At 42.2% G+C, this 22923-nt stretch overlaps 1 protein-coding gene across 11 annotated transcripts in view; it reads left to right on the top strand.

Annotated features, from left to right (window-relative positions):
• Positions 1-22923, top strand: part of TSPAN4 (tetraspanin 4) — a 427450-nt gene that overhangs the window by 228009 nt on the left and 176518 nt on the right. For 8 of the 11 annotated variants that reach the window (XM_088057603.1, XM_014252145.2, XM_088057600.1 and 5 more), the window contains one exon: positions 12852-12931. The exons of 2 other annotated variants lie outside the window; for them this stretch is intronic. In XM_088057603.1, coding sequence (XP_087913729.1) covers positions 12869-12931 — 63 coding nt within the window. In that variant the 5' untranslated portion in view covers positions 12852-12868. Of the gene's footprint in view, positions 1-12397; positions 12932-22923 lie in introns of those variants that run through there. One more of the 11 variants, XM_005522365.3, reaches the window with a different exon arrangement.

Raw genomic sequence — 22923 nt, 5'->3', positions numbered from 1 at the left:
CTGAAAAGTGCAAAATCTGAATAGGAAAGACAGGAAAAAAATGCTTTTCTTGTGGAGGGATTTACAGCTGTGCTCTACAGTTACATGTGGAGTCTGGCAGAGGGCTGGCTGAATTTCTGCAGTAGCTCCCACTGATCCAAATCTCCAGGTCTATCTGCCAGCAGCAGCCTGTTCTTGTTCCAAACAGGCAATACCCCATCCTCACTGCTTAGTGGCTTACAGTGGCTCCAGCCCCACACAGATCACTTTCCAGCCAGATTTCCCTGCCATTTGTGCTTCTCTGGTATTTCTTAGGAGCTTGGGACATAATGGCCTCACATGCTATTTTAGCTGTCAGTTTGTAAGAACGGAAACTGATTGTAAGGTTTGGTGCAAAATAGCATCAGAACATTGGTAAGTGGGGCCAAATGATCTTGACATAATCCCTTTGACAGGGTGGGTAAATCCCACCTGGTGTTTGGCAGGAGCAGAGGAAAACCTGCAGCTTGGTATTTCCCTGCTGGGGAAAGCAGCTATAAGGGAACATTGCCAGGCTGTGCTCAAACCAGTTATCTTATTATTGAGAACCACTGGGAGTCCAGGAAGAAAAAAGGATGCTTTTGAAGTCAGGTCTGTCTGTTTATGAGCTTCACTAAGCAGCAGAGACCAGACTGTCCTGAGGGCCAGGGAAAGGGGAACCTCTTGTGTAATTCCTCTGATCTCTAGGTTTTGTTATGTGGATTTTGTGATCTGTAGTTTAGGATTAAAAAGACCAAAGACCATTTAAGTATGGATTTCATTCTACTGATTGTGTCATCGTCCACAGATGTGGAGCCAGACAGAGTGTATCAGACCCTTCATCAACTAATTAACTTGAGTTGTCAAGTTGCAATCAGGGAGCTGCTCTCATACTAAAATAATAATGATAAATTCCTCTCATCTGAAGCTGTCAGCTTCCAGCTGCAAGAGGCTTGAGTTTGCACGGTCTGTAACTTACTCCATGAAGGAAAATCAGATTTCCACCCTTGTCTTGCAAAAACCGACTTTGGCTTGGTTCCCATTCTAGCAGAGTTTGCTGTTGGAGCAGCACCTAAGGCCAGGCCAGGATTATGCTGGGCTTGTACCAGGACTGAAGCTGCCATCAGACTGCCACATGCAGCACTGTGAGTGCTGGGGACTCACTAAAAGGGTCATTTTTCTATTTTCAATTGCTTATTGAGGAGCTGATTTGTGTTTTTTTTAGGGTTGCATTTGAAAAAATTTGTCAGTAGGGGTTGTGTTTCTCTTGAAATTCTTCCTGTTGTGTTGTTAGGCAAGAGAGATGCACCACATTTTACTGTAGGACAGGGTCTAAGACCTGTCTGAAGGAAAAGGTGTCCAGGATACCTTTGGGACTGCTTGTCTGCCCCACAGAGCTGGCAGGCCAGCAGGGAGTCCTGGCAGGCTCTGGTGGGGATGTCAGCTTTTCTTTCTTCCCAGTTTTTGGAACTTTAATGCCCTGTCACATCTGTCCTATTACACTTGTCACACCCTGTCTTAAACAGACCAATAAATAAATCCCATTCCACAGTGGTATAGGGAATCTTGGACTCAATCCTTCTGCCTCTGTCTTTCATAAGTAATTGAATGCCACCTCCTCTGAGTATGACCACTCATAAAAATGAATTTTATTTTTTTTAGTGGCTAACTGCATAAGAAATCCTAGCAGAACAGAAGCAAACAAAAATTACTTGTTTGGTTTATCCAGATGGACTTGGACCAAGGAGTTTGTATAGCCTTCTAAGAAATAATAACTAGCTTTTACTGTAATGAATCTCTTTGCACAGTGTAAACATCACAAATAGAAATTAAAAGTACAGTTTACCCTACAGCATAGGTTTGGGTGACACTTACAAAAGGCTATAAAGCATCTTAATTAAAGTTTTATAGGCTCATAATCATGTGTTATTTGAGATAAATATCATTGGCAACACCAGAGCTATGCAGAAGCTTAATATGCTCTTTAGGTATCTGGAAATAAGTGTAAAATAAATATTTTTCTAAGGAGGCCTTCTTTCCCCATCAAATAAGAAGTCCTGTTTAAAGGCAGGAATGCAGAATAGAAAAATCAGGAGGCCTGGTTTTTCTTTGTGCATTCCCTGTCATTTCTGTAAACCATCATGGAACAGATATGCTTTTTCTGTGAAAAAGCTCCTTTTCAGATGGCTTCTTGGTGATTTGATGCAGAATAATTTTTTTAGTATATAAATCTGCCTTCATAAACATCCTCATAAATATAACACAGAAAACAAACTGCTTGGAGGTCAGACTGCAGAAGAGGTTGACCTTGCATTTTTAGCAGTTTAGTGTATGCTAGAGCTTAGATTTAGCAGGATTAAATTTTGCAAAGGTCCTGTGACAAGTGTTTCTTGCAGAGTGGGAATGTCTGAAAGCCTACTACAGACTAATAGGAAGCAGTGAGCACAAATGCTCAGGTGCAATTTACCCACAAATTTGGTGTTGATTAAAGGCAGAAGCTTAGCCAGTATGCAAAATAGGTGATGACTTGTAGTGGTTTAGATTTGCTAATTTCGTTTTCTTGGCCAATGCACCAAATAAATATCGTGGTTTTAAAGCAGTAACTAAAAAATTACTAGAAAATTTACTTATTTCTTGCTGTGAGATACGGATTAGAACAAGAGCAAAACAGGCTTAAAACTTAAAAGGAATAAAGAAAGTTTATTAACAAAACTACAAGAATAAGAACACCAGAATAAAACCTCCAGAAAACCCCCTTTCTCCCTCACTACCCACCATTTCCTTGTTCACATGACAACATAGAGACAAAAAACTTTGGAACTTTGGTGTTTAAAACAGTCCCAATTCCTGCTAGAGTCTTTTCATCAGTCTTTGTAGAGAAACAGAAGTCTTCTTCTGCTAATCTATGGAGTTTCTCACAAGAAAACTATTTCTGTTATAGGTTTCTATTTCTCTGATGCCAGCCACCCGGAAATCCTGTCATCAGTTCACTCCTCCCATTTCACATCACTCTGAGGTGTGTTATGGGTCAATGAGTCTAGGGATGGCATTTTAAAGGATGAGTTATTCAAGGGCAAAAGTTCTCTTCATCTGTCTCTGTGAGCCTCTCTGGAAACAGAAGTTTTCTCTTTGAATATTTGGGGCCTTGAGAGGCAACTATTACTTCTCCCCTCTGTTCCAGCACTTCACTGTATCAAAATTACTCCACCTTTTGCTCAAAATCTACACTTTGGACACTCCATTCCTCCCAATATACTCTGCCATGAATTAAAGGAGTTTTTTCAGAACACTATTCTCCATCTCCATAGCTTTAAAAGAAAAATATTTCAGCTATTAAAGCATCTCCTTAATCTGTCTTCCCCATCTAAAATGTAATTGTTTTCTTCACTGTCTTTGATGGTTTTATGATGTCTTTTTCATGTTCTCTCGCTCGCTCTCTCTCTCTCTCTCTCTCTCTCTCTCTCTCTCTCTCTCTCTTCCTTATCTCTCTCTGGGAAAAAGGAGTAATCTGTAAGTCTCATCCAAATAGTCAAAGAGTTAAAATCTTGGAAAGCTGCAGGTGTTCATGGTGTCAGGTTTCAGTTCAGCAGCAGAAACTGCAAACCCAGGCTGGCCGGCTCCGTTTCTCCCCCACCCCTGCCCTCTGCGGCCTTGTCCGGCCTGGAGGGGCGGGGAGGAGACAAAGACAGAGCCTTGTTACCTTTTCAGAAGCCAGAAACCAAAGAGAACAAGAGAGCCCTGGCTTTACATCTTAAGGTGGTGTTCACAAGTTGATCTCACTTCTCAATGGTTAAAACCGCCACCAATTCTCAGAAATGACCAATAATTGGTCACAAGAAAAGACTCCCGTCAGTCTCTCGCAGCTTCAACTTCCTCCCAGCTCCTGAAACTATCGTAAAGGTAAAGTCACCCCATGACATGACTTAAAAGACTAAACAGATACTTTGGCAGTACCTTTACAATGAGCATCTTAATTCAAATTATATTTCATTCTGTATCACTAAAGCTCTAAGTTATATCCTTATTTCTGTGTCGTTTTGGTAACTGAATTTGGGTATGTTTTGCAGAAAGGATATGACACCTGTGCTGCCTTAAAATACAGGTGCCTCTTCTTGTGTAGATGTACCCTTGGGAATGTGAGTTTACTTACAGATTTTACAGCAACATATAAAAAGAGGTGGTTTGTGGCGATGTGAAGAACTAAATACAAATATATGGTTTGTAGTGCAGGTGATACTTTTTATTCCAAAAGAATAAAAAGAATTTATTTCAAGCCTTATCACTATTACACTTGCTATAATATTGGGTCTGTAAATCCTAGGCTGTTGTTTTAAATTGTTTACTTGTATGCATTGTCTGTTCAAATATGTATTGAAATGTGTCTGCTGCTAGCAGTCCTCAAGTTATTTTTGACTGTTCACTGTTACGAATACTCAGAATAGCAAATCAGAAAGCCAAAGCTTGTGCTCCTACCCAGAATTTTTACATTTTTTTATTTTATAATAGAGAAGCTCCTTTGTTTTTGCTTGAGTGGTTACAGAGATGTCAAGGATAAGAGATCCAGTGCTGTTTACTTCTACTGTGTGGGATGATACAACTCTGGTGATTCCATACAGTATTAAGAAAAGAAACAATAGCTGCTAATCTAATATGTAAGAAGATATATGGCCACTTGCATTTTCTTTGTACAAGTTCATTACATTTTAATCTCAATATATAATTATCACATAGTGGCTTTGTTTATTATTCCCTTTTTAATACTCTCTTAATTTGTTGGAATCTCTTTTATATTTCAATTTATTAATTTTAAGCTCTCTCCAGCACACCTTTGGATTTTGGAAGGGGAGCGTAAGGGAGCTGTGAGCAAATTGAGGACTTTTGGCTATGAAGAGAAGGATGCAGGCCCTGCAGTACAGCAGCAGAGATCACTGCTCTGGCTGGCCCTGGGGTCTTGGTGTGCTCACTCCCATCTGCAGACTGAGTTGTTGGTAGGAGAGCTCCTCACCCCATTTCAAACCATTTTCTTTTGGCTGAAGGCACCTCCCAGCCAGCAGATCTGTGGACCAGCAGCTTCAAAGGTGTGTGCTCAGGGAGGAATTCCTTCTGCTACAGCAGCATGTGCAGAGTCCAGCTTGATCTGGAGCCTTAGAAACATTGCATTTCTCCTACTTATGTCCAGCCACACTCGTGAAGCACTTAATGAGTGCTTACTATTTCAGTGCATGAATATCTCAAAGCAGTGAAAACCGTGGTTGAGTACTCAGTTGAAACAGGCTCTCTGTGACCTGATTCTCAAATGTGCCGAGCGCTCGCTTGGGTGCCTGTGAGGTCAGCAAGTGCTTCTGGGCCTTCATTGCTTTGGAAATGGAGCTGAAATATGGTTATGTGAACTTTGGTTCATGCTCATATGCGTGCAAAACCTTAGTTCTGTTTTTAAGGATGCAAGACAAGAAGAGAATCCATTTTGAGTCTCCAAGGAAGAAATCCATAAAGATGTTAAAAGGTAGACACTAGTTAGTGAACATTATTGAGTCCTCGAGTTTTTCTATGTCCTTGTTTTGTTTTGTCTGCTTCTGCTTTCACAACAACTTTCTCCTTTCATCGGAACTGTGCAGTTTAAAGATTTTCATGCCTGATTGCTTTATACTTGACAGAAAGATCCTGAATACCACATGTGTGTTTGAAGTGGCGTTTCTTTGAACATCAGCTGATCTCTCTGGTTAGAGAAAGTAACCTGATTTTACGAAAACTAGCACATAAATTGAATCTGAGCTGCTGGGACCTGCTGACACCGCAAAGATAGGTCTTAACAAAAGTTTTATTTGGGCTACAACTCTTCTTGTACAGGATGTCAGATGGGTTCTTTATGTCTGCTCTTTCATTCTTTATTACTGAGGACCTTAGTAGGGAAACGGGCTTTCTGCTTTTTCAGGAATTTGCAGACTGGCACTGCTTGTTCTTCATCTGCAGCAATAATCCTCTCTGTGTTGGGCTCAAATATGCAGAATTTCCTGGGGAAACAAAGAATCTTCTTACTCAAAAATTTTTACTATTGGACCAAAGAAATCATTAGCAAAGAGCAGGACAACAAAAGCCCAGAGTGCACAAATGGCAAGGGAGCTCCGTGGTGCACAGGGTTTTGGGGGCCGATACCAGATAATTTTTTAAGAGGTTTTATTTTTACTTTTTATTTTTATTTATTTAGTCTCGACTTGGCACCAGCTATTCTGTGTGTATGTACACTCTCAGCACTGTATGAACACACAGATGCTCCAGTATAGGTGAAGTAAATGCCCTTAGCATGAGTCATGCATGTGGGAATAGCAGTGAGCCTGAATGCACAGGCAGAGGTGATGGCAGCAATTATGCAAATAAATGCACATAAAAAGGAATGAGGGTTCTGCAAAGTTACTTGTGCACAGGCTTAAATAAAGAGCATTTCAAGTCATACCTAGAATATTTTCTCTGTGTCTACGATTATGTTATTTCCATAGCAACTAATTATGCTATAAACCAAAGATCATGACTTCAGGTGACATGTGAGCAGAAGGAGATGAGCTATTAAGTATTGAAGATTTTTTTTTTAATGCAAATTTCCTTATTTATAAAGAAAAAAAAAGAAAGAAAATGAAAAAACCAAACAAACAACAAACCAACCAACCCTGAAGTGAATATAAGTGAAATTGCTTGTGACTGGAATGTATTTCCAAAGTTTTGTTGGAGGCATCAGTAAATATTTCAAGTAGTTGTAGGTACAGCTGTGAATATCAACAGATTTTGGTATTAGCTGAGGAAATATCTAGAATGTCTGACTGTCTTCTCCTGCCTATGCAATCCAGGGCTCAACCTCTTTCCAACAATAACCTTTTACAGATACTGAAATTGTTAATAGACAAGCAGGGACCCTGGAAATAAAAGGGAAGGTCTGGGTTCTTAGGCATGTGGTAAGTTTGAGGTTGCAGTGAAGCATACTATCTTCTGCTTCATTTATTAAAAGCATTCCTCTTTATTTTGAAAACAAAATAGTCCAGAGATATCCTCAGCTTAATGCCTAATGGTAATATTCTTTGAGCCGAAGGACCTGCAGTCCAGAGTAGAAGTGATATTAATTGATTTACCTGTTTCTTAGGGGGCTGCTTTAACAATGTCTGGCATTTGCTTTGGGAGCTGGCTTTATGGCTCCCCTCCTGACCCACTTGCTCCTTGCTTAAAGTCTTTGGTAACACGTGCAGACTCATTGCACCATGTGAATTTTTAGGAGAGAGCAGGATTTAGGGAGGAAAACTGTTGATTGCTGCTTGAATTGACCTTGAGTGTTTCCAGGGATAGGCATCTATAACCTCTTTGGGCAACTTCCTCCAGTATTTCATCATCTCATTGTAAATTTTTTTTCCTTATATATAATCTGAATCTTCCCTCTTTTAGTTTAAAAACATTACTCCTTATCCCATCACTACAGGTCCTTATAAAAAGCCTGTCCCCATCTTTGTTTTAGCCCCATTTAGGTACTGAAAGGCTGCAGTGAGGTCTCCCTGGAGCCTTTTCTTCTCCAGGCTGAACAACCTGAACTCTTTCAGCCTCTCCCATTTCTTAAAGCTTTTGTGGCTGTCCTGCAGACCCACTCCCAACAGGTCCATGTCTTCTTTGAACTGAGGACTCCAGAGCTGGATGTACTGTTCCACATGGGCTCTCATCAGAGCAGAGGGGCAGAATCACCCCCCTGAACCTGCTTGCCATACTGGCCAATACCCCCAAGTCCATCTGGGTGGGGCTGCTCTCGGTCCCTTCATCCCCTAGCCTGTGCTGATATTGGAGGTTGCCCCAACCCAGGTGCAGCACCTTGCACTTGGCCTTGTTAAACCTGATGAGGTTTCCATGGGCCCACTTTTGGAGCTTGTCCAGATCTCTGTGGATGGCATCCCATCCCTGAGGTGTGGTAACTGCACCACTCAGCTTGGTGACATCTGAGGGTGTGCTGTATCCCACTGTGTCACTTAGGAAGACACTAAACAGTCCTGGGCAGGGTTGAGCAGAGACTGAAAACCTGTGGCAGCGTGAGGCTGTCAGGTTAAAAATCATATTCTCACTCCCTTTGCTTTGCTTTTTTAGTCATTTCTGTTCATGAAAAATGCATATACAAAAGCAAACGGATCAGACTCCATCACAAGGCTTTTTTTCCTCCTAGCTGAAACAGCCAGCTTGGCCCTGGACTTTGGTTCACCCTCTAGTCAGAAGAGATAATATTTCTCTTAGGCTTTTGGAAGAGGTACAATTTTTATAAAACCTGCATCACTGAATCAAACATAACCAAACAGTAGTTTGTGCAAAGAGTGCACTGGTGAGGAAACAAGGGATTTCTCTCCAGGCATGTTGCTGAAGAAAAAGATAGGCAGGGCCAGGCAGGTTTGATTAACACTTTTCTGTGGCGATCTCTGTATGTACATGAAATTAAAAAGTTGAGCATTTGGAGTGTATTCATCAGTTGATCACCCTTAGCTGACTTTGTGTGAAGCAAGTTAGTAACTCACAGAAAGATCTCGCTCTTGTAGTAATGTTTGACCTTAGTTGTTCACTAAAGCTTCTGGGAATGAACTGTCACTTGTCGTGTGCATGCCTTTGCACACCCCTCTGTTGTAGAACAGGAACAGTTGTCACATCCATAGCCTGTTTTATATAGTGTAATTCACAAATATCTTCTACCAGGGTTCTTTAAAATTTTATTTCGTGGATCACATCTTAACAAAGTCTCCTGAGGTTAATTCAAAGTGGGTTGTTTCATTAGGAGGATGGAACAGGTATACAGAATTTTGAAGACAGTGACGAGAAACATTAGTGGGGGAAAACCAGTGCAACTATTAAAGGACTTACGAGACTAAATCTGAGGTGAATTAGTGCTGCATTTTGTGTGACCTGAAGGCTGGTGGTTATGAGTGTTAAATCAGGAAAGAAGAAGAGAAAGAATAATAAGGGAGGTGGGAGCATGGTGTGGGGTCTGTAGTGGCTGTAGCTCAGGGTGAGGTGCAAAGCGTGGTCTGAACAAGTAGCTGTGTGTCTTCAGGTGAAAGCCGAAGCTGAGAAAGGGTGTGAGGGATAAGACAGTTAAGAGATCTGCCCCTGATGCCCAAACCTTTTACAGTTTTTTGCCTGGAGTTCACCTGATGTCATTAGAGTGAGACTGCTGCCTCTTCTTTTTCAGGGCCAGGGTTTTGGCTGGAGACAGTGAAGGGTTACCAGCCCTTCACTCAAAGTGGCAGGGACAGAGTTGTTATAACCTGAATGGTAGCGTGCCACCAGAATCAATACAAATTGAACCTCTGCTGGCGAGACTGCACAGTGCTTGCTTTCTTGTGTAGAGGAATCAATATGAATTGGCCACAGGATGGGAATATAGAGATGCAGCTGGGGAGAGAAAAAATAGATGTTAAGCAGAGGTGAACAGAGGTCACTAGGTCCACACTGGGATTTTAGGCTCAGTCATTAACAAAAGTTTAGTGAAAGCTCTAATTTACCTTTGGGTCACCCTTTAGACACAACGGCCCAGTGATGCAATGCTTCCAAAGCTTATTCTTCATTAATTTAACAAAGTTCATTCGTAACAATTACTGTATTGTTAAACAGCTTAAATGTCAGTGTGGGTCTCAGCATGCCCCTTCCATTCACTTTACACCACGGATGGGCAAGAGCAGAGTACAACAGCCCTTCTCCTTTTGTTGATTTCCCCCAGTTCCCATGCAGGACATCATTCCCTCATGTAAGCATGTCATCCAAGCTCCAGTTAGCCTGTTGGTGCAACATTGCTGTCTCAAGGATTTCCCGTTTAGGCTAGTGATTCTGACTGGGTTTCCTGGTGTGGAAGATTTAATAAAAGAATGATTGTAATGTCTGTATCCCAAATGACTCTGTTTCTAATTAGCTGTTGGTATTGTTATGAGAAAGAACGGCAACTATTTGAGAACTGCATTTTACACTAAAGTGCCTTTAAAAAGTTGTCATTTCCATGAGGTGTGCTAAGGAATGATGGTGAAAAGAGGCTGGAGAAAAAGTATCCTTTATTGTTAGGACCTCAGCCTTCCTCAAGCATTTTCTGCATCTGTCTGAAATATATCCCCCGTGTTTTGATGTTTATTACATTTTATTTAAAACAAACAAGTAGAAACTTTCTTTACCTTAGATCTTGGCTTTATTAATGATTCCACACATATTAAGGACTTAATTCTCTTAAGAACTGTTGATTTCTTGCCTTCAGGAAACGTGAAAGCAAGTGGTTTCTAACCCTTTTCTTATCCAGATAGCAATGAGCTGCCTTTGGGCTTCAGTTGTCTAGTTTTCAGTAAATATGCCTATTTCTCCACTGTTAAATGCGGTACCATGGGCACCCTTGTTAAATAACAGTTATCTGACTTGTCACTGTTTCAGCATAATTTGTGTGCTGAGCTATACCCAGTTTTACTTCCACCATTTAATATAGTGCTCTGTGCACAGGCATTTTTGTGTACTGGCAGAAAATGTAGAAGATATTTGAATAATTTTTGAGTTTCTATTACCAAACTGGTCTAGTTGTAATACAGGTGAGGAGAAAAGTTGGAGGCAGAACTGTTTGATATCACAGGAAAAATTAATAGTATATTGGGAACTCTGATCAAGAACAGATCTGTTTCCATTGGACCATCTTTATGTGCTAGAGAAGGAAGACTCCTTTAAGGGGGTGTGCAGGAAAGGGAGGGGAGTAGAAAACTCTAATTTTAGAGGCAAGGAAATCAAAAAGTGGCAAAACTGTAAGTCATCAAAGTTACTGAAACAGATGGTTCAGGAGTTATTACCTTTGTGTTTTGTGCTCAGGTTCTTTCTCTCTAAAGCTTGCACCAGCTATGGTCAGTGTATTTATAGTTTGTGGAGGAAATGAAGAGAAATAATTAGAATCTAAGTTTGCAGTTTGTAAATTAACAGAATTAGAGGGTGGTTTGCAGGGGCGAACTGCTCAGGCTATGTGCAAAACCAGCTCATTTTACTTTTACTAATTTGTTTTTTAATTAATTGGTGCCCATGTCTCTTGATTTACGCTGAGACTGGCTAGATGCTTCATGAAGGAAGCCTGTTTTCATCTCGATTAATTCTCTGCTGGGCAGGCCTTTTAAAAAAATGTTAGCTAGCCATCTTTTGACTTTGCTCTAGTAGGTTACAGTCGAAATCAAAGGGCAGACAGAGGAGGAAGGCAGAGAGGAGGCAGACAGATAAGGAGGCGGCACATACGGAGACAAGTGAGTTACTTGCACAGGGAATTTGGGGCAAAGATGGTAAATGAGTCTTGCTTTCCTGAGTGTTAATACTGTAATTGCCACGGTTTCAGTAAGATTTTTCCTTCCCGAAGAAGTTGCGTGTGGCACATTTTCAACTCCTTACTGCCTGTGGGAGCTGTCAGGTTTTAGGCAAGCGCTCCCCAGCGTGTGGAGCTTGATGCTCATCAGTGCGTTCTGACAGGGGGACAAATGAGCTGGCCATACGTTGTGCTGAGCGATGATTCCGTGGGACTGAGCGAATTAGGAACATGCCGGTGATGGATCTGCAGCGGAACAAACGAGCCTTCCGGCAGGGGAGGCCTGTCCTGACCCCGCTCCCCGCGGAGCATCCCGAGCGCTTTTGCGTACGAAACCTTCACAGCATTTACTTATTCCCGTTCCTTTCGGCAGCGCCGCCTGTGTATCCGGGCAGCCCCGCAAAAGCCACCCAGGTTTGGGCTCCGCGCGGTGTCCCCGTGCTGAGAGTTCCGGGGCGGGGGGGCCGAGCGGCCCCGGGCGGGGCTGTGAGGGCGGGGTGTGGGCCGGGCCGGGTCGGGGTGTGGGCCGGGCCGGGGCGGGGTGTGGGCCAGGGCGGGTCGGGGTGTGGGCCGGGGCGGGGGCCGGGGCGGGGCGGGGTGGGGTGTGGGCCGGGGCCGGGCCGAGGGCGGGCGGGGCGCGGCCGGGCGGGCAGCGCCATTGGCGCGGCGCTCGGAGGAGGGGCGGCCGCGCCGGGAATGGAGCGCCGGGGCTGGCGTGCCGCGGGCGCCCGCCGCGGGAGCGGGATGCGGGGATGCGCGAAGTGAGCCCTGCGGCGCGGGGCACGGCGATGTGGCCGGCAGGAAAGAGCCACGGCAGCTGCTCGCCTTTCGGATAATTCCTGCCCCTGCCGGGAGTCTCGGGCAGCGGCACTCTCTTGTTTGTGTGTGGCATGTGGAGCCGGGGTTTTATATGGCATTTGCGAGCCGAGCGAGGTCACGCTTCCTTTTTTTAAAATTCTTTGCTGAGTACCGTATATCTCTCTCTAATTTTTCCTTCCCTGGTAGCGGGGTGGGCCGGGAGGGACGATCGTGACAGTGACGGGAATGTTTACTTGTGCAGAAGTCTTTCTCATGTGGAAGCACTCTGCTCCCTAACTCCTGGCTAAGCGGACTTAAGTTCACCAACTTTGCTGCCGCACAGCACGCGTAGCTCCTTGGCAGGATGGCAGACAAAAGAACAGCTGGTGCAAAGCAATAGGGGATTCCTAGCGAGGAAGAGGAAGGAAGATCACCAGCCTTTCACCCGACGGCTGTCAGAGCAGCAGGAACGGGACAGCTGAAGCCACCATGCGCAGGTCCAGCACCGATGAGTCCACCTATCACAGGAGCCCTTCCCTGGACAGCAAGGATTACAGTTTCCCAAATGGCACCTTCCGTCGATACAGCAGCATGTATGGTGGCCAGTTTGGGGCTGCCAGCAACTCTTTTTTTGGATTTCATACCAACCCAGGCCCGAAGGCCACCAAGGCTAAGTACACAACCCCCAAGGGAAACAAATACGTTGTCTTTTACCTGGATCTCTCATTTATTTTTCTCCTAGAACTGAAGAGGTGCAGCATGGCTCACAACTGCCTGCAGTGTATCAAGTACCTAATGTTTGTTTTCAACCTTCTCTTCTGGGTGAGTACATGTTTGGAACCACAAGATGGTTGTGTTTGTGTCTGCTTAGTGATGTGGAAGGTGAACTTGTTGCTGCTTTTGATCTTAGGAGTTGAACTAAGTGGTGCCTAGGCTGCTGTTTTTGTGGCCTCATTAATTTGTGTAGATAAACTGCTGAGGGTTTTCTTCATTCTCTCATTTCCTGGCCTTCAGCTGCATTTCAAAACTGTGGTACAAGGCAAAAGAATGTGTTTATAGAGGTCAGTTGCATGAATGCCTTCATCACTTTGTTCCAGTGAGAGCTGTAAACTTTTTCTTGCCCTGATCTTTCATTCTTATCTGTGTTTGCCTCAAAAGTTATGCATAGTCCTAGAGAAATCACTGAGGGCATTCATGGTTGTAAGGTTGAGCACGTGCTTACATCCGTTGCTTTATTGCAGGTGGCACACTTGGTACATCACAACATTAAAGCCTGTATCAGGAATCATTCTCTGTTACTGTCAGTGGTGGGTCTTGGCATTGCCATTCCCTTCTGAAGACGTGGGTGGAGAGAGACCAGAGTGCTCCTCTCTGTTTTTGGGCTGCTACTCTGTGGCAGGAGTTTATCAAATCACTACGAGGCATGTGTGTGTCATCATCTTTTTAATAAATGAGGTGGTGTCGACAACAAGGGTGGCTGGACGCTTCACTCCCTTTTAATGGAGTGTAGGCTGTAGCTGGAAGTGCTGTGTGGGGGGGAGCCAGGTCACAAATGCTGTTAGTTCTGTAAAAAAGGAAGTAACATGTTTGCTAAGGCAGGATTGTATTTCTAGTTCAGTGTTTCTTGTCCATATGTGGAAAGGTCTGTTACAAGATCCTCAGGAGGTGCCTTTAAATGGCTTGTTCCTCCCAAGTGGCTTACTAACATGCTGAGGGAAATAAGGCGTATTGTCTCCCGTCGTGGCACTTACGGAGAGGGTGTGTGTTTGCAGCTGGATGTTACTGTGTCTGTGTTACTGCTTGTCTGTGCTCTCCTGAGTTGTTGGAGGTGCTTGGAGGGCTGTGAGTGAGATGGAGAGAGCTGTTCTCTAGTGTGCGCTGCTGTGCAGCTGTTCAAAGCCAGGCATGCTGCAGTGCATCAGGAAACACAAAGTGCAGGCAGCTCCTGCTGACCCGAGTCATAGCAAGAGTCAGGATCTGATAAACTAGTGCAAGTCCCCTGAACTGGCACAGCACTAACCAGAGCTGTGAAGCACAAGGAGGGTGCTCTCTTTGCATCCTAGGTGAGCTGGTGGAAAGAGTGTTGTTAAGACTGCATTCCATCTTTCAATTTTAACTCTGGTTGCTTCTGCTTCCCTAAAAATTGTCTAATATTTATTGCAGCTCACTCAAGAGCTTTCTGAAAAAGACAAACTCTGTCTTTCTTGCTTTTTTAAGGTCTTGTGCTTCTACTGACTGTCACTGGTTGAGATTATAGATAGCACTGATAGTTGAAGTGTGAGCTGGAGAAAAGAAGTAGGATGCTGGCATTAATAGCTCTTTTCAGAACTGTGCACAGCACTGCCTCAAAGGATACAAGGCATTCTGATTTCTCTTGCAATATTCATCTTCCCCTGAAACATATCCATGTGATGAGAAGAGGTACTGCTGCAAGTAATGTGTGTGTATTTACAAAGGCAAGGTTGCAAATAATAATGTATCTTTGGCATGCTTTTCAGTAGGAAAGCCTTACTGCTTTGGGAGAGAAAGAAAGGTTTCTGTCTCCCCCCTAAAACTATCAAAGCTGCTCCATGCTATGCTTGGAGGGAGAGAAAAAGGCAGGAGTCCCAAAAAGAGAATACCTGTGTGGCAGTGGGGCTCTTGGTGAACTGAAGCATGTGAGCAGGGGAGTGGGTGGTGTCAAATACTGCAGCACGATCTCTGTTTTGTTTCCCTTTCACATGCTACCTGCACAGCAGGAGTGATGGATGATGATCATGTCCAAATGAGTTTTGCACAGCATGTAGTTATAATAGATGCAGCACTTCACCTTCTCACAGTGAAGAAAGTAACTAAAAAGAGATGATTTTTAAAGGTACTGGCTAGCCTCTTCTTACTAAAAAGAGAAAAAATTTCCATTTCTAGTGATCAGAAATCTTAGAACGATTATAGGTTGATGATACTGTTGTTTTATTTTTCATCTTGTTTTCAGTTATCTGTCATGTTTTACTTTGTGAAATTAAAGGAAAAGCATCTCTGCAAGAATATAGGATTTCTCTTTGCTTACATGCTCACAGAAGTTTTGCTGGCTCCACCTTTCCTCTTCACCCTTCTCTAGGTAGTTGGTTAGTAACAGGCAATAGTTTAGCTAGGAGGAGGAATTTCTTTTTCACGTATTGAAAGTAGTCATTGCATTAAATTAATTAGATGCCTATTAAAGCCTGCTCGTGCTCTTCATTTTGTTTTGAGAAAATGCTTTGATTTCTGTCAAAAATCATATTTTCACCTTCTTCTTCCTGTTCTTTAACTCAAGTTCATTTTGTGCATCCCTACAGCCTATTTCCCAGTACTTTCAGCTGTCTTTCCCACAGTGTGACAGAAAACAGTCCTCAGCCCTGTGCAGTTCCAGTGGGATTTATGCTGCATTTCTGAGGAAAAGATCCTTTTCTTACAATACTGGTGAATTTATAGGAAGCAAATTCTCTGAGACCTTGATTTTAAATGCTTTTGGCAGGCTTTGTTGGATTAGGTGCTGTGCTCATGCTGTAAAATTTTTAAAAGCTGTCATATAACTGTGAAAACAGAGCAAATTTCTCCTCCCCTTTCTGATGGTTAAAGGGAGCACAAAGAGCCTTCACAAGTGTCAGAGGCTGAAGTGCCTTGTCTGTGTTGATGCTGAATCAGTCCATTGGTACAGCAGACTAGTAGCTATTATTGTAGAGAAAAGAATTGGATACTCTTAAAATAACTCATTTCTCCGTGAGGAGTCCTGTGCAAATTGCTTCTGGTGCATTTGCAGCTACTCTGGGGTATTAAGGTCCTGAATCATGGGCAAAACAATATTAGAGAGCAGCACTGCTTCTCTAATGGGAATTTCCATTCATAGGCCATTCCCTGGAACAGTGTCAGATGCAGATGAGCCATCATTGTATCACTGCTCTCACTGGTGTGTAAGCTCCCAAAATAACTTTTGTCACCTGATACAGAATATGGCTGCTTCATTCATTTTTATGGAGTTCAGTTTTCATTTGCTGAATTGCTGAACCCTAGAGATTGAATATCACATCAGATGATCACAGAGCAGAATATTTTTATTTCATAATGAAATATTTTTATTTCTCTGTGACATACCCAGGGAAGAACATTTGTTTTCCACATTGTCCTCTAATCATCCAGCACTTTTTCACAGTTAGTAAAGCAAATTTTTATCTTTCTGTGCTTTTAATCCAAGGCTCTGGTGACTTCTCTTTTTTTTTTTTTTTTTTTTTTTTTTTGTGAAAAAAGGTGGGATATATCCTAAAGGCTGAGAGAGTTCTGTAGAAAGAAAAGCATCATTCCCTTAATCCCCTTGATTTATGCAGCATCCCCACTTGCTTCAACTTCTAGCTCCCAAACCTGCAAGTCTCAAAAAAGGAAATGTGCTAACTGTACTTGTGTTGCCAGTGGTCTGTGCTGTCCTTAGATCCTGTGCTAGGGAAACTACCTAGAGAGGTAGCAGTTTGCCCTTCAAAAAACTGAATAGCTATAGCTGGCTCTTCAGGTAATGCTTTAAGCATTAGAGAAATTCAGCAGCAAAATGCTGTTGTGTTAGAAATCTAGTTATAAAGAGGAGATAGCAGCAAAGAGAAAGGAGGCAAAGAAATTTATTATTTGTCAAACTGACCATGTGTCTCCTTTCTATTGTTAAAACATACTACATTTGTATGCACTATAAAGCAGTCAAAGCTCTCCAAAAGTTTTGTGAAAGCTCTAATTTAATTGGGTAGGCTCCCAGTGATGCAGGGGTATAGTCTCTACTCTCTTGAAAACTTGGGAGTTGCTGTCTGCTGGACACATTGTGGCTGAAATGAGCAGTTGGAGCTCTGCTTTCCACCTTTCTGGATGAAGAGGTGAGGCAAGGCACTTTGCTTTCTTTTGCCATTTGGTCCATATTAAATTCCCAACTGATACAGACCTGTAAATGCTTTATCTTGGCTTGTGAGACACAAAGCGCAACTCTGAAATGTAAAGAAATACAGAGCCAAGGAAGTGGCAGGTAGCACTAGTGAATGCACCAGGATTTCTGTGGGGAAAAAACCCAAGAAACTGTTTAGTCTGATTGTAGGGTCCAGCTTTGGGTCTCTTCCTCTGTCTTTGCTGATGCTGGTCGTTTGTGGACCACAGTTTGAGAAGCTCTGCACCAATGAGTACTCCTGGCCTGGTGCACTGGTGATACTGCCGACATTACTCACATTTAATTAAAAGGAGAGAAAGTAATAGAAATGAGAAATCCCTCATTACTGGCATTATTTTACTTCCTTGCACTCCAGCAGCACAGGTTGTCTTGTAAGAACTGTGCAAATGTTTATAATATGTGGAAGACTGACTGTGCAGGACAGCTGGAGAAGGGAACAGCTTGGTCTGAAAATGCACCATGGGGTACTGGATTGTGTTTGAGTGATCCTGGCCAAATTTGGCCAGAGGGTAGGGCTAGAGGGGTGTCTCTTCATTTCACTGTACCTTGTTGGGAAACCATCTGACACTATTAGCTTGAGAAGAGCAGTTGGCTGGAAGGTGGAGAATTTTGTAAGAGAATCAGCTGATTTTGTTGAAGTGGATTCCTTGTCCTTCATCTGCATTCTCCATCAGTCAGCTGAATGAGATTGATGGTTTAAACAACCAGAAACTCTACAGACTTTTAGTGGCTGAGGACAGCAATCATTTTGTGGTTATATTTGGCTGCAGTCTTAAGTTAGTGGAAAAAGAATTACCAATAGAGCAGTAAGCCATTTTAAAAGCAGGCCCCCCATTTCATCATCATTATGTGTGCACGGTCTCCTCTGATGGGCAAGGGCTGCAGCTCATCCCATGGAGCTGAGCTTACCAGTTGCAGCTGCTGGGTGCCCTTCTGCACACCTCAGTCACAGCCCCACCAGCCAGATGCTGCTCCCAGAAGAAAGTTTGATTAGAAGTAAGACAGGCTGTGTATTTTCAAATGTGTGAAAGTTCAAATGTTGATAGTGACAAAAGCCTGATTAATCAGCAAAGCAGACTTTGCTTCTGTGTAATTAAAAAATGGGAAGTTTACCCCAGAATGTCCTTTTCTCTAGCTGCCTCTGAGTTTCTGATTCTCCTTTGTTACTTGCCCCTTCCAGAAACTGCTCAGTCTGATTGACATCTTATCTTTCTGAGGCTTCTCTAAGGATGTACTTTTGAGGAACATTGCCTTTAAAGAAAGGAGAGTAATTTGATGTGGGAATTACAGACTTTAAAAAATGGCATTTCCGTGAAAAGCAGAACTATTGAGGGCTGATCTCAAGCATGAGGGAGAGGATTGTATTACCTGATGTCTGATTTGTATGGGCACCAATTAGAGCTTTTTCCATAGTGGCACTATTCATACAGCCCCTTTGCTGTGTGGATCTGATGTCTAATAGGGACTAAGAATCATGCCGGAGTCCTATCTCCTGGTGAAGGCATTGCTAGGGGCTACATTTGCTATCTAAATGCATACCTTCTGAAAACTTTTAGGAAGTTAATGACTTTAGAAGTATGCATATTTGTCAGATCAGGCTAACAGTGGGAAATGGGATCATGAGGTATTCATGGGATACTCAGCCACCACAGTTCTTTTTCATAATCTTCTTTTTTCCTTAGGAAACCAGGTTCAGAAGGCTGTTAAAAGAGGAAGAAAGTTACCTTAAAAGTTGAGATATAATAGATAATAATAGATATAATTTTAAAATTGCTTACTGTTTCTGTTGCTCATGACAAGAGCAGTTTAATAGCACTAGGTATGTTTGCTGTCATATTGATAAGCAGTGAGTAGACCCCACAGGATATGGCCATGTTACAGGAGTGGACAAACTGGCCTCTTTAAAGCAGTGAGACAAAAGGCTGCAAACATTCCTCTTCTGGACAATGACAGCTACTAAATCTATTGCAGCCAATACTTTGACCTACAAAGAGAAGGAAGAAAGGCAGGTGAGATAATTTTGGTCATTATTACTCTTCCTTCTTTTCTTGGCTTGAAGACTTCTGAACGCTAGCCAGTGCTTCTTTCTTACGCAGGATTTCTCATCACTGGGGCCATAATCAGAACTAGAATAATTGCTACAACATATGCTGTCACCTCATGGTTCATTCTGTCCCTGGGTTACATCCCTTTCACCCCTGTTTGGGTCTTTATTTTAGAAGAAGAAAAATCCCCATACCTTTTGGCCAGGAGATTGTTTGCAACTCTATATCCAGAGTATATAGAAGGATAAAATCCCAGCCTCAGTTTGTCTCCAGACACTATTGGTTAAATCATTATAGTAGCTGTTATTACTATGGTGTGATTTATTTATTTAGAGTGTAACTTTTGGCTAAGGTTGCAAATCTGTACAAGTTTGAATAATATACAGTATCTATATAAAATGTATAAAGAAACTTCTCTCTGATATTTTTAGTGTAAACTGAGCACTGGGGGGTCAGAAATGAAATGTGGCGTTGGGAGGAATGAATTCTGCATGTTCATGAAGACTGCAGACAATAAATTGTGTTCTTAGTACTGTCCTGTAATTGTTTCTCCGGGAAATGTTAAGCCATCTCGAGATGCAACAGAAGTAAATGAAATTGAAATTGCAGCCTGTAATTAGACTGTCATACTGAAACACATCTTAAGTCTGTCTTCAGTATTAAAACCCAACACTCTCCAAAAACCCTTCCTGCCTGTGTCAAATGTGAATGCATGCAGAGCCTTATAACATGTTTCAGCTGAGGCTTGTTCTAAAGATGCCATGCATTTGAATGAGGCACAAGGTTTGATCTTTATAAAGTGACAAAAGACCAGAGCGATTCAGTCTTTTAAGTTTTCATATACATGCCTTCAAAACTTTTGGATGTTTATTTTGTTGGGATTTTTGTTTGGTTAGTTGTGGGGTTTTATCCTCCTGCTTGTTTTTCCATATTGCTCACATAGCCCTTTTTACTCTTTCCTTGGCCATAGCAACTTTATTTGTTGTCAGGTACTTTAAATAGAATGCAGCTGCAGCAGGTGTTGGTCTGTGTCATCTTAATGTTGGAGTGTGTCTGAGCTTGTATGGTTTTGAGTGAGTCTCACACACTCAGACACACACAGTTACACACTAGATAGCAGCCAGAAGCTGCTGTGGCAGAACTAGATAATGGCTCCAACTTGTTTAGATTTCTTCCTTCCTTCTGCAATTGCCAGTTGTTTTATCCTTGCTGTCTTAAACAATGTTTAGAAGGGAGAGTGCAGAAAAAATATTATGTTCTCAGTAACTGCATTCATTCAGTACTCCACAAGCACCAAGTTCCTCTTTGTACTGCTGTGCTTGGAAAGGCTCAGTGGCTTCCTCCATAGGAGGCAGTTCTGGGCTTCAGAAGGTCTAAGGGTTTTTTTCCCCTCCTGTACTGTGTTCTCCCAGTACTGGTACTTGCAATTTCCAGTCTTGTCGCAGTTCCTGGGACTATCTGAAGTGGTGGCAAGGCTGCACATCTCCTTTGCAATCACTATACATAAGTGTGTTTGGTTTTGTTGAACATCTGATTCTTCTCCAGATTGTCTTGCTGTAGAGCATTTTGTGACATTGCTGACATTCTTTACTCCCTTGGTATTCACCACTGGCTCTTTTGAGGCTTTATGCTGGGGCAGATGGTCTCATGGCTCTTCCATAAAACAGAGCTCCAGTTTGCTGTGAATTGCTGAAGCATTCAAATAATTTCTTGGTTTTCTTTCAGTAATAATTTTTTAATATTCTCTTTTCCCCAGTAGAAGCCAGAACTTTAGATGTGGTTATTCATGACCAGTTTATTACATTACTTTTGTCCTAAAGTCCCCCCTACAAATTAAAACTTCAGTTGTATGCTATCCACCACATTGCTTCTGACAAGTTTGTAAATGTTTGTAAACAGACTGCCTTCATATTGGCCAGTTGAACATTCGTACTCTTGTTTTGTAAGTGACATTTATCCAAGGTTGTAGGACAAATTGGTTATTTATGTCTCAATAAATCTTTTCATTAATTTATCTGTAGCAGCCTGGTAAGGAGCTGAGTGTGACATATTTAATACCATTTTCTTGAACAAAATAACTGGAACTCTGGATATGAATTGAGTTCCACTGCCACTTGCAATCTGTTACGAGTTCAAATCCTTGAAGGCCAGAGTTTTAACACATCTACCATCTGCTTTGTACTTATTAATGCAGAATACTTGGTAGTTTTAGAATGACTTTGTAAACTAAAATAAAGAAGACAGGAGTGGTCAAATATGTCCTATATACATATGCTGCCACTACCAAAAAATACACTGAAGCATCTTTGGGTATGAAAAAGCAGACATTATTTTGTTGTTTATTCATGGGTCATTTCAGGACCTCCAACCACAAGACATTTTCATTTTTGCAGTGAGCTAGTACTTTCCTGGTATTTGCAAGCCCCAGAGAGTATAGTAATAAAAGTCTAGTGTGAAAAAGGAGAGACCCTGAGAGCTTTATGGCTGCTCTTTCAGTGATAAGAAAACCAAGAACAATTTGAGTGTGAACCAGTAAGAGCTTGTTTTCAGGTTTTCTTGGCTCCCTGTCGTTTTTCAGTGGTGGGATTCAGTTTGTGCCATGGTGAATGTATTGCCTGTGTCTTGTGCTGCTTTGGTGCCCCTGCTCTCCTCTCTCTGCCAGATATGCTGAGGGATCTCCATGTGCCCCTTGGCTGGGGTGTTAGAGCTTGGTGTCACGGCTGGAGCACGCAGCTGCACTGCTTCTCTTCAGCCAGGCTTTTCCTAGTGCTCCTTACTGAGGAAAGCTGAACCTAGAGGTAAACATGATCCCAGTGGTTTTGGTAGCCAAACTGGGGAGTGTCTTTAACATTTCAGGCTAGACTGTTTCATCCCTTTTCCATGTAGGCACTGTTGCATTCTGAAAAGGCGTAATAACATGGCAGCAAAACAATACGTGTTTCAGGGGGATCATAGGGCGGATAAAATTACTGCTCCAGTGCCACAGGGAAGTCTCAGATTCAACTCAGAGGCAAAAAAAACGTGTAGTAGGTTAGGATCTATTTATATGAATAAGCATCACTGAAATCCTGTGTATAATATATGATGACTTCAATTTTTATTATTTGGGTAAATTCACAAGACCTGAAACATTTTTACCATATTTTCATGAGCCTGTCTTCTTGAATATGCTCTTGTATGTTACTTAGAACATGTATCCATTCCTTCACTCCAATTTCCCTTTGTAAGTATGTTTTAGGTAGATAATTCTTGGAGAAAAATCGACTAACAATCACTGACAAAAACATCCTGTACTTAAGGAAAGCATGTGTTTCTACTTACGGTATTGGTTACATTGTAATCCTGAAAAAACAGACTGGACATTCCCATTTTTATTTTTTTTTTCTATTCCTGACAATACAGGGATGTTTCAATACTCCAGTAAAGCCTTAGATGAAATTCTTGCATTTTCTAAGTACTGAATTTCTTTCTGCCTTCATTTCTCAGCAAATACTCAGCAGGATTTCAAGATTAAGGCACTGGTCTTTCATCAAACACAGGTTTTGTTTTCCTTGATTTCTTAGCTACTGGTACCTTCCTCTTAAATTCTACTTGCTCTACCCAGAAGTTATTATTTTGAGGCTGGAACTTGGAAATACTTCATGCTTTGTCACTGCAATTGAAATTTCTCTCTCCAGAACAATATCCAACCAATTCAGTTCCTAGCTTAGTATTTTTAGCACAAGCTGCTGACAGTTACATGTTGGCTTTGCTGTGATAGCAGTGTGGATTTCCCTGTGTGTGTGTTGGGAGTACTCCCTTTGCAACCAAATCCATTTTAGTAACTCCATAATTCT

This window comes from Pseudopodoces humilis, chromosome 7, assembly GCF_049639895.1.
Source record: "Pseudopodoces humilis isolate 2021_Gansu_Grassland_sample_001 chromosome 7, ASM4963989v1, whole genome shotgun sequence".
NCBI classification, from domain to species: Eukaryota; Metazoa; Chordata; class Aves; order Passeriformes; family Paridae; genus Pseudopodoces; species Pseudopodoces humilis.
Note: the sequence above shows the minus strand (reverse complement) of the source record. Positions and strands in the feature narration are given on the sequence as shown.